General features: G+C 37.0%; 1 protein-coding gene across 2 annotated transcripts in view; it reads left to right on the top strand.

The window, feature by feature from the left end:
• Nucleotides 1–4,867: 4,867 nt before the first annotated feature.
• Nucleotides 4,868–12,207, top strand: part of GABRG1 (gamma-aminobutyric acid type A receptor subunit gamma1) — a 75,512-nt gene continuing 68,172 nt past the window's right edge. The window contains exon 1 of one of the 2 annotated variants that reach the window (XM_004764908.3): nucleotides 4,868–5,888. In XM_004764908.3, the coding sequence (XP_004764965.1) occupies nucleotides 5,785–5,888 (104 nt within the window). In that variant the 5' untranslated portion in view covers nucleotides 4,868–5,784. The remainder of the gene's footprint in view (nucleotides 5,889–12,207) is intronic. The other variant, XM_004764906.3, reaches the window with a different exon arrangement.

Raw genomic sequence — 12,207 nt, 5'->3', positions numbered from 1 at the left:
TAATACAGGGGTGCCTGGGTGGCTCAGTGGGTTAAAGCCTCTGCCTTTAGCTCAAGTCATGATCTCAGGATCCTGGGATTGAGCCCTGCATCGGGCTTTCTGCTCAGCAGGGAGCCTGCTTCCCCACCACCCCACCCCCCGCCACCGTGTGCCTCTCTGCTTACTTGTGATCTCTGTCAAATAAATAAATAAGATCTTTATTAAAAAATTACAATACAGAACCAAACAAAAAAAATGGGACGGACTTAGGGTTAGAAGCTATAGATCCATTGCCATCTGCCACCAAGGATCAGCTTCTGAACTCCCTCTCTTGGCTGCATTTCAGAGGCCACATACAGGATTCAGAAGGTTGAACAGATTGACAAGAGTCGGTGCCTTCAGTCTTGAAATCTCTTTGTGCTGGCTCTCTCTTCTGTTTGATTCAAGTAATAACTTGATTATATAAATAAAGATGACTTGATTTGTTAATTTTGATCATATTGATCTATAAATAGAAGTAATTAATTCTCATCGTACCATGGGAAGAAATAAATTAAGCAACAAAATCTAGATTTCTTCTACTTAGAGATGAGCACTTGAGACTGATGGTGTTGAAGAAAGATCCTGTAAGGGCTCCAGAAATATATAAAAAGGATTAAAGCCATTAATGTGTTTATTCATTTGATTTTACATTGAATACTTATTTTTTCTGCAGATACTTATTGTCTATTACTTGCTAGCCACTGATTTGGACAAAGGGGGTGATGAAAATAAATGAAATCTCTGCCTTCATTGTGTTGCACTCTAGGGAGAGAAAGGTGAAGATACACATATTGTAATATGAGGTCTGATAAGCACTATGACTCTCTTTAGTACAAAATTTAAAAGCACAAAACTTAAGGTTTGGATCGCAATCCAGATACTTGCCAAAAATGGTATTATATTCTATGTTACCCATATAAAGTTGTTGCTTTAAGTAAATAGAGGACTATATGCACATGTAATTTAGAACTGTTAAGTATAATCCTGCTGATACATAGTAAACATTCAGTAGAATTTAACTATTAATATAGGACAGGCTAGTATGGAGTAAATAATCAATAAGGGCTTTGGGGGAAAAGATGAGCCCTAAATTTAACCAGGAAGAATAAAAACCAGGCAAAGGAGGAGCATCTGACAAGACAAAACAAGTATGATACTGAGGAATAAATTTAGGAACCTGTTATTGTCTTGACTGAAGTACAAGTGCTCTGGGAGAACTAGAACAGAATGCTAGTGTCTTCTTGTTTTGGAGAAACCAGGTATCATGATAACGTTGAGGGTGGGGTGAGAACAAGTGTCCCCCAACACTCTCCACTCCCCCTATTAGACTATAGCTACTAGAAATAACTACTTGATGACAAGCATTTTGCTTAGAGCTGGAGTAATGAATTAGATTTGAAACCTACTTTCAGTGAGTTAACCACAATGACCTTTTTAAAATTTTTGTATAAACATATAATGTATTATTTGCCCCAGGGGCACAGGTCTGTGAATCACCAGGTTTACACATTTCACAGCACTCACCATAGCACATACCCTCTCCAATATCCATAACTCAGCCACCCTATCCCTACTCCGCCACCCCCCAGCAGCCCTGTTTGTTTTGTGAGATTAAAAGTCTTTTATGGTTTGTCTCCCTCCCCAGTCCATCTTGTTTCATTTTTTTCCTTCCCTACCCCCCACAACCCTCTGCCCTGCCTCTCAAATTCCTCATATCAGGGAGATCATATGATAATTGTCTTTCTCTGATTGACTTATTTCCCTCTGCACAATACGCTCTAGGTCCATCCATGCCATTGCAAATGGCAAGATTTCATTTCTTTTGATGGCTGCATAGTATTCCATTGTATATGTAAATACCACATCTTCTTTACCCATTCACATTTTTTAGTAATTTCTAATATACATGTACTGTTTAAAGTGATCCCATATATTAATCCATTTAATCCTTAAAACAAGTCTGTCAGTTAAATATAATTCTTTTTTTTAAAGATTTTTATTTATTTATTTGACACACACACACAGGTCCCAAGTAGGCAGGGAGGCAGGCAGAGAGAGAGGGGGTAGCAGGCTCCCCACTGAGCAGAGAGCCTGATGTGGGGCTCAATCCCAGGACCCTGAGATCATGATCTGAGCTGAAGGCAGAGGCTTAACCCACTGAACCATCTAGGTGCCCCTATCAGCTAAATATAATTCTTATTTCCTTTCTATAAGTGAAGAAACTGAGGCACAAAGTTGTAAATCTTGTTCACCAATTTATCCTTAAGGTCAGGCATCCTAATGTCTGACATCAGAATTTTTCAATGCATATTTTTAACAAATAAATTAATAATGGCCAGATGAATCATGTCGAAACCTGACTTTTTGGGGGCCAGGGTTGCACATACATAATCAGGTCACTGTCTCACTGGTTATATTATGAGATTATTATAGGACAATGATTCTCAAACTTTCTGATGCCTGATGACTTCCAGAGGTTCTTCCTGAAAATCTTAATTCATTAAGTCTGGACAGAAGCCCATGACTCTGTATTTTTAATAGGGAATCTCAAACACTTTATTCTAAGATAATACCTGAACAAATTCTGGAAGACAGAAATTTCCTGTGCACCATGAGCTGATAGTCATTGCAGCTAGATACAAAATGAGTGATGGTGGTTGTAGCTCACACTACCAAAGGAAGGAGGAGGGGAATTGTGACTTCAAAGACGGTGTAAAGGAATCATCAACTACAGTGGCATCTGGTTACCTATCTCCTTCATACATACTTCAGGGCTTCTCAACTTCATTTCATCTACAATTTGAACTTTGTTACAATTTTAATTCTTTGTTGTAGGACAGCTTTCTTTTGAACTTTAGACTGTGTAGCAGCAACTCTGGACTCTACTCCTGGATGCCAATAGCTTACAACACACCCCCCAATTTGTGACAATGGAAAATATCTCCAGATACTGATAAATAGCTCATGGGGTCAAATGACTGAAGTTGGAAATGACTGCCACAGTGGAAGACAGAGATCTTTCTGCAGTTCCTCACCTATAGCAATTTCTGGCCTCAGAAAGTGGAATTGTGCATGACACCTGATCTGTTTTTTCTTGAGTATTATCTTGTGAGATACTATGCTTGTTTGATTAAGTATAGTATACTTACTCGGCTTTTTCTGGGACTCACAATATATGTCACCTCTCCAATCTGGTTTATTAAAATCAAATGAAACAGAATATTAGGGCCAAGACATGGCTGATATTCAAAATAATTATTCTTTCTTCGGATTCGGGAGGGCCCAGATCCCTTTTACTCAGTTTATGGGGAATTATAATTAACAATAGCAGCAGAATTGGGTCAGTTTTCCAGAAGATATATATTATAGAAAGGAAATTAAAAAAATCAAAGAGATAGAAATAGATAAAATTGCTTGAAAGAAAGGAGTGAGATAAATTTGAAAATATTTCAGCATAAAACTGTAAAAAATCTAGAGTTTGGAAAATACAGGAAATTTCCCAGTCTGGAAATTACTCCAGGCCTTTATCTTCTGTAAGAGTAAATAGGCAACGTGTAATCATGCAAGAGTATATCCTTCACCCTTCCTTCATTAATTTCACTTAACTGTTCTCAGCTTCTTTCAGTTATATATAATAACAATAAGAGTGAAACCTTGTTAAGAATTTTTGATGGTGCTTCCTGGGACGCCTGGGTGGCTCAGTTGGTTAAGCAGCTGCCTTTGGCTCAGGTCATGATCCCAGCGTCCTGGGATCGAGTCCCGCATCGGGCTCCTTGCTCCGCAGGGAGCCTGCTTCTCCCTCTGACTCTGCCTTCCACTCTGTCTGCCTGTGCTCACTCTCACTCTCTCTCTCTCTTACGAATAAATAAATAAAATCTTAAAAAAAAAAGAATTTTTGATGGAAGAACTATCGACTACTATTGTATAACACTATGCAGTATCATATCCCCATTAAAATATGCAAAAATCTTACCTAATCTTAGCATAATGCAAAGAGTAACAAGGCAAGTGTTTGCTATTCACTACATACCTCTAGTGAATTAATTTCTAGTTCCCTGGCTAATCAGATCAGTGAATTAGTGTGGGCATCCAATGAAACAGTTAAATAACTATACAAAGCACATTCCTAATTAAAGCAGAAAAAGAAAGTCTACTCAGATTTATATTGACTTCAACTTTTAACTAAATTTATTCACCTCAGAATCTATTATAATGAAACTTTTTTGTTAAATAAATTATTTGGTATGGGTTACCTTGACTAACATGCTTTGTTGAAAAGAATAATGCTGCCTAATTAATGTTTAGTAGGAGAAGAAAACAAGGAGGTCAATACTATTTTCAGAGACTAAAAAGATGGAGAGTCAGTCAGAGAGGAGAGAAAAGCCCGGCACTGCACCGTTATTCTGGGCCAGGAAATATCTGTAACCTTGTTACTGCCATCCAGTTCCTTTAAGTGATTTCAGAAGATAAGGTAGCAACAGTTACCCTACGCTTATGCACAAACACTGTTTCTTCTGCCCTGAATTATTTGCCTGGAGACAAATACTCTCTTTTTATCTGCCTGCTCACCCTGAAACTGGTCAATTGCAAGGGGTTGTGGGGTAACTAATAAGACAACCAAAGACCTCACCTCCAGGTGGCTTCAGTGGGAAGCAGGGATTGAGGAAGGCATAAAGGCAGAAGATGGCTGGGCAGAGACAGCCTGTTTCTACAACCAGCACCACCACTGTCTTGCCTCTACAGTTGTTCAGGCTGCCAGAGGCTTCTGGTTGCCATGGCAACTGTTGGGCTCTGCTGCAAACTCAAAGCAGAGCCTCTGAAGTTAGGTACCAAACACGGGAGCTCAACAAACGGGAAGGCAACTGGAGAGGGAGCAGAGAGCAAGGATTACCCATGTAAGAGGTCTCAGCTCCTGTGGCTAAGAGGACCATTTTAAAATAGAATTTTTCTTTATGTTTCTGTAAAATGAGATAGTTCTTGCCAGGCATTATTCCGGAGCATGATTTAGTGCCCTGAGAGAGGAGACTGCCAATATTTTCACTCATAAAGGCAGCGGAAGGGGGGTGGAAACGTGATTATCAGGAATGCACCGAGCCCGCTCATTCATTCATTCATTCAATTAGATATTCAGCATCTCCTGAGAGCTCATTTGTGCCGGGCACTGTGCCAGGTACCGGGACTGCAAAGCGAAATGAGACAACGCCCAACACTCACAATTAACAACGATAATTAACAAAAATTAGCAGAACCATCGTGAGCCTGGGGAAAACAGATTAGGTACTGTGTAAGCTTGCCACGCGTCTCTCTGGGAAGGCAGACTCCGAATTCAAACGCGGGAGAAAAAGAGGCAGGGACCCCCGAAATAGTGGCAGGCAGGAGGGAAGGCCAGGGGGGAGAAGGAAGCTTCTTTCCCCAGGGAGGGAATCTGTCAAGGCCACGCAAACGTTTCTCTGAGGCTGAGAGAGAGAAGAGGTTTGTTTTTCTTTTGGGAAAAACGGAGCCCTTTTCCCCACTGGGCTCGATTTCTAGTAGGAGAAGCCCCGCCTCTTTGGGCCGTAGATTGGTCCAACTCTTTTTCAGATAATTTATGCCAGCATCCTCTGTGTCTGATTGGCTCCCCGGCTCAATTCCGCTGGGAGTCGCATCCTACCTGGCTGGGAGGTGTACTGCCGAGCCACACTAATCCCCACCGTACTCTCCTGGCTGGTGCTGAGGTGGAGAAAAAGTCCTCTCTTGGAGAACTGAGCGGCCAAAGCGATCCTGATGGGTTCTTGGAAAGCTTTTCTCTTCTCTCCCTTTCTTCTGTGGAGTCAAAGTAGAGTGGTGAGGCTCATGTTCTTGTTACTGACCCTGCATCTGGGAAACTGGTGAGTAAATTCAAGGACTTAAAACTATTCTTTGGGATCAACCCCCTTCCCCCTCATTTCTTTCTCTTTTGGAAATCATTCTAAGTTAAGTAATTTGCATTTCTCTGGGCACAAGCGCAATATTTTACCATCGTTTTATTTTCTGGTTAGATACACTTATTTTCAGATAGGATGAGATGAGCCTGTGTGTGAAAGCATAGGAGGCAGTTCAGTTTTGGATTTGTTTTGTTTTGCTTTGGCTTGTTTGACTTGACACAGTGGAAACTAGTAAAGGTTCAGTTCCTAGGATGGGGAGTAGAAATGATTTTGGTACTAAATTTAGTCAATGAATATCATTGATGAACTTTCTGGATAATTCTGCATTTTAAAGAGAAAGTTATTTTAGAGACTTGTTACACAACATGGTATGTATGATGCTTTTCTATAAGTAAATATTGATTTTTCCCTTTATTATTATTATTATTTTGCTCTTCTGGAAAAACCGAAAGTTTTATTTGGAGAGAGATTATAAATATGGTTTAAAAACCAGGGTTAAGAGGGTGTTATATTTATGTTAGAGATGACATGTATATTTTATTGAGCTATCTGAATAATTTTTGAATGTGAGTGTGTGTGTGTGTGTGTGTGTGTGTGTAAGTGTGTTTGACAGAGAAAGAGAGAGAGACAAAGAGAGAGACATTAGCAACCCCAAGCCTCCAGTTTAACAGGAACAGGATCTGGGCTCCTTTGGCTGTAATATCTTCCAATAAAACTTTGAAATCATTCTGACAGAAAAATAAAATGCCCAGGTATTGCACCTGGATATAAGAGTAGTGGTTGAAAGGAGTTAAAATATATTAAGACACAGACTCTATTATGGTCTTGGACATACTATTCATATCATGTAACTGTGTTTTATATGAATGCACATTTAACATTATATTATTGTATTATGTGATACTGTTTAGAACTCGAGTAAAACGCAATCACTATGCAGATGGAAACATGTCTTTATAACTAGTTGCATCATTACTAAAACAAAATTATTATGATTAATTTTACTACATAGCTAGAGTGAATATTTATCAGCAGATAGAACAACTATATCTTCTCTCCAAAAACAGAGAATGGATTAAAGTATGCTAAGCAATATTAGACTTGCCAGAAAATGTTTTACATATGATTTTTTAAAGTATTACAGTTTTAGTTTATTTACCTTTCTCCCTAGAAACTTAAATTCATTCTGCATGGACACAAACATACTACTGACTAATTATTTCTTGCATATAAGTCATATCATAATCACTTATTTCTTTGAATATAATGTCAAATTATAGAAGATATTTTGGCTGATCATGTGTCAGTGTTTTCATGCATCTTCATAATATTACAAATGAATCTGTATTCTCATAAGTAAAAACAGATTTACCCAGTGGGTTTCTGAAATAACAACCTGTATGCTCCTTTGCCATTATAACTGCAAGTTTCCCTTGGAACCTAATAGACAAGCTGATCACTGAAATATCTAAAACAAACCATTTAAAGAAATAATAAAGTCATAACATCTTTTGGTTTTGAGGATATTTACATTACAATTTCATAATTGGCTCCAGAACTCTCTTCAAGCTGTTCAGAGGTAGTTATGTAGTATAGCTGACACAGATGGGTTCTGGAAGTCTGGAGACATGATCTGTGTCAAGACTCCTTACCCTCTTTAAACATTTAATTCATCTAGAAAATGAAAGGCAATAGATCATTTGTGATTTCTACAAGTTTTCATTATCAATATGTTTTAGATTTGAACTAAAACATAAAACAACTCAATGGTTGCTCTATTGGTTTTTCTTTGCAGTTTTAAAGAGTAAAATTCTAATTAGAATTTCATGTACTTTTTTTTTTTTAACCATATGGAAGAGTCCATGAGAGAGAAGTGTTATGCAGTTAAAATAGATAAATAATTGATTTTTATCATAATAGTGTAAGTAATTTGGAATATTCTGGCCAATCAATAAAAGAATATTCAAAAATAAATTTATATGTTTCTGTTATAATTAGCTGTCAGAGCCTCCATGATGAGAGTTTATATCTTCACTTTAAAGTAGTTACAGGTGTGGTGAAGTTCTTACCCTATTAATATTTAGCTGGAGATAACTGGTGTCAACATGGATAAGCCAGTTACATTTATATTTTCATCTCCCTTTCTCCTTGTTTGGAAGGGCCTTTCTTTTAAACTAATCATAAATGGTTCTGTATATGAGACTTCTGTTTTCTTATGTTGGTTTCTAAAATAAATCTTCAAAGTCACCTATTTGGGAATTTACCAAACTGAAATTTGTTATTTCTTATATTTAATCAGAGACAATAGCTTGTTTCCTCACTAGTTTCCATCAAATGCATAGAGGAGAGACACTATTGATTTTTATATTGCTGAAGTATGAAAGCCTATCCTATTGTTGTAACTGAAAGCTGTACTCATGGTTCCTGTGTTTCATTCTCCGTGAGGCTCCATGGCATCTTGAGAAGTTGGTTAAAATTTCTTAGCTAGATTTGACTTATTTATAACGTTGGAAAAATCTAATTCTAATCAGATTTTTAAGGAGAGTTGAAAAAGTGCTTGGAGGCTTTAGTTGTTCTAAGAAGTAATTTATGATAAGCTTTGACTAAGCAGTTATATTTGAGAGAGCCCAGGGAAAATAACTTGTTTTTTTCCAAACAATTTCATGAGTCAATAATTGTACAATTTAACAGTCAGTTGCCCAAATGAAAATATTCAAATACACTTCCTTTATAAAATGTATTATTTTCAAGTAATTTCAATAATGTATTTTGTGGAGGTGGTAGTGAATGATTTTTCTTTAGGCATTTAGAGTTTTGACTTAATTTTCTAATAAAACACTGATGCAAACTTGAGGACAAAATTACTGAGTAATGATGTTCCATGACAATAAAATATTCAAAGAACCAAGGGACAAAATTCTTTTGGAACTAAAATGCAAATACTATAATAGAAAAATCCCCTGTGTATATAGTCTTTTAGCTATATCCCTCTTCTATTTTGTTTCATTATATACTATCAGACATACCTCTGCCTAAGCAATAAAAGCAGATGTTAGACTTTTCATTCAATCATGAAATAGGCTAATCTAATATTTTATAGTTATATAAAGGTGATTAGAATTTGTCTAAGAAAATATTAATGATGGCAGGGTCCCAAAGGAGAGGAGACAAGCAAGGTGGAAAAGTTGGGAAAAAAGGCTCTTGAGATGTTATCAAAATATGATAAATGACTATCATGAGAGAAAGAGGAAAGGTGGGCATAAATTAAATGTATGGGCCTCAGGAGGATAATTCACATATACACCAGGTACCACTTGAGAATCCTGGACTTGGCCATTAGAATGTAAATTCTGGTTTTAGCTCCACCATTTCCCACTAGGGTGATTTCAGGAAAATCTTTGAGGCAGAGAGTTCTCATTTGTGAAAATGGAAATGACATTCTCCTTTCCAGCTTGTTTCAAGACCAAGAGAGAAAATTTGTGCCAAGTACATAGCACTTAAAATTTTAACTGAAAAGATATAACAACAGATATTCTGAGAATTACAGTGATTCTAGTATTATTTATACTGGTTAAAGTTGTCTCAATTACAGTAAAGTCCTTGAATCCTTATGCATTATTAGACACGTTTTAGATTCCAGAGAGATCATTCATTCTTTTAATCAACAAATATTTCTTGAATACCTGTTACAAGCCATACACAGTGCAACACGCTGGGTTTACAGTGGTGAATAGACTAGACATGAGTACTACCTATATGTCATTTATACTCACTGCCAAGGCCTAGATTATGGTATTACTCAAACCAAAACATCTTGTCGTCACAGTAAGGAAACATACACTCAGAACTCCAAGGTTGAACAGAACTGTCTGCTGTTAGAAAAGATCTCAATCAAGGAAAGAAAATTAGAGAGCCATGAGATTTCTCATCACAGTACCAGAAGACTATGGGGGAAATGTTTCCAAAATTATAAAGATAAATGTTCAACCTAGAACGTTATACTTAGTTAAGTAACCAGTCAAGTATGTAGAGATAATATTGCTTAAATACTGTTCTCCCCATTTTGCAGATGGGAAAGCTGGGGCACAGCAATTTTTAGGAACTCGCTGAACATCTTATTGCTGCTAAATGCTGAATCCGAGACTCAAGTCCATGTGTTTTATGCCCAGAGCCTGCATTCTTTCACACTTCTCAGATTACAAATGCAATATAAGTTACAGCAAATAGCATGACTCTAGATGAATGAGAAAAAAATGAAAAGAGGGATGTTAAGAATAAGGAAAGGAAAGAACAGACGATGTCATTGGTAGAAGCATAGTAAGCATAAAAATCTACTGTGTACCTATCACATAATCTGGAATATTATATGTAGTGCTAGATTAATTATTTTAGGAAAAACTTCAACAAAGTGGAACACTTGATCTAAAAAGAATATCATAGGTTAAAGAGTTAAAAGGAATAATTTGGAATTCAGAGAATTTTTTTTTGAGGACTCAGATAGCAACTTATTTTTAAAGATGCTATATAAAATCATGGTTGAATTTATTACACATAGGTATAGCAAACAAACCATAAGTGAATAGGGAAAGCTATGGGGAGGCAGATTTTCTTTCAACACTAAAGGCCTCTAACAAAATAATGGATGTCTTATCACTAGACTTCTTCAAGCAGAAGCTTGTTAGAGTTCTTGTACTCTGTCGGAGGCAGATGAAATTTATGTCTCTTTCTATTTTTAAATATCTCAGAATCTAATTCTATTTGTACTAAAATAGTTTAACCAACTGAAGCCTCATGTTTCAGGAAATAGTCTTAGCTATTAATTCACTCAGTAAACATTTATTGAGCATTAGCATTCATTCAACAAATATTTACTCAGTGCCTACTGTGTGTTAAGCAGAGTTCTAACAACTGGAGATGCAGTGGTAAGTAAGACAGAATCGTTTCCTAATAGTGTTTGTGTCCTGAATACGGGGCATATATGTAAGAATATATGCTAGATGCACAGGACAAAGAAGACAGAGTCCCTGTCTCCAGAGAATCTGAACTCTAGTAGTTTATGTTGGTTATAAAATGCTATATTTGCTACTCAGAATTCTAGATGAGCTATCATGGGGACATCAAGGAAGCAGGCATCAGTTGCTACTCTGGGGAAAGACTGAATGCTGTCAGCTGTCTTGTATTAGTGAAGGAGAGACAGATAGATTGGAGAGAGAGAGAACATTACTAGTCTGTGGCCAGCAGTAGAGTCTCACAGTTTAATAGGTCTTTTAAAATTGAAAACTGTATTCCTACATCTTCTGAAAGATCCTTTACTCTGGTCATCTAACCTGTGGCATTAAAATAGCAACATCCTGGGTGCCTGGTAGCTCAGTTGGTTGGCTGTCTGCTTTTGGTTCCAGTCATGATCTTGGTGTCCCAGAGATCCAGTCCTCCATGGGGCTCCCTGCTCAGTGGGGGGGGGGTCTGCTTCTCTCTCTGCCCCTCACTCCATGTTCTCTCTCTCGTATGCTCATTCTCTCTGAAATAAATAAATAAAATATCAAAAAATAAATAAATAAAATAGCAACATCCTGTTGTAGTCTGTATCATTTAGTTTAATAGTGAACTTCCAAACTGTAGGAATCCATTTCCTCCCAGATAAAATGTATTTTGAGATTTAAAATTTCTCCTTATTTTTAGACAAAAACATTGAGTAACACAGTAGTAGAGATTGTGCTAGGCATTAAGGAGAGAGAAGCACTCTAACCTGCAACTACCTGGGCATTTCAGAAAGTCTATGATTGGAATATAGTTAATCTAATATAAATAGTTTAATATTTGATCATACCATTTAATATGGTATGATCAGGTGATTTGGTTCTCCAGGTAGCTTTAAGACTGCTAGAATCAGATTCTGGACAAGTTAATATTGGAGTAGATTTCTAGGACTGTTACTTGTGGTTGCACAGTTTGTGAATTGCTTAACCACAGGGACATTACTCAACTCTCACTCATCCTAGTTATGTATAATTATCAAAATAATCTTCCAACACAGGAAGAAGAGTGTTTTGTGTAAAGATTGGCTTTTCCACAAAATAGCCATATTGACTAGAACAAAGTAACCGTATTGGCTAGATTAAATTTAAGTGTTACTCTGACATGTATGTTCTATAAACTAATTTGTGGTTCTGTGCAGGTGGTTTATGAGTGTATGTTTGTGTCTGTCATTTCCTTAGTAAGAGTTCTTTTTGAAAAACCTTCAAACTGTCACACCTGGAATGACTAGAAAGATAGTTTTGCTGTT

The sequence above is a fragment of the Mustela putorius genome, unplaced genomic scaffold (genome assembly GCF_011764305.1).
Source record: "Mustela putorius furo isolate JIRA1106 unplaced genomic scaffold, ASM1176430v1.1 tig00000430_pilon_pilon_pilon, whole genome shotgun sequence".
NCBI classification, from domain to species: Eukaryota; Metazoa; Chordata; class Mammalia; order Carnivora; family Mustelidae; genus Mustela; species Mustela putorius.
Note: the sequence above shows the minus strand (reverse complement) of the source record. Positions and strands in the feature narration are given on the sequence as shown.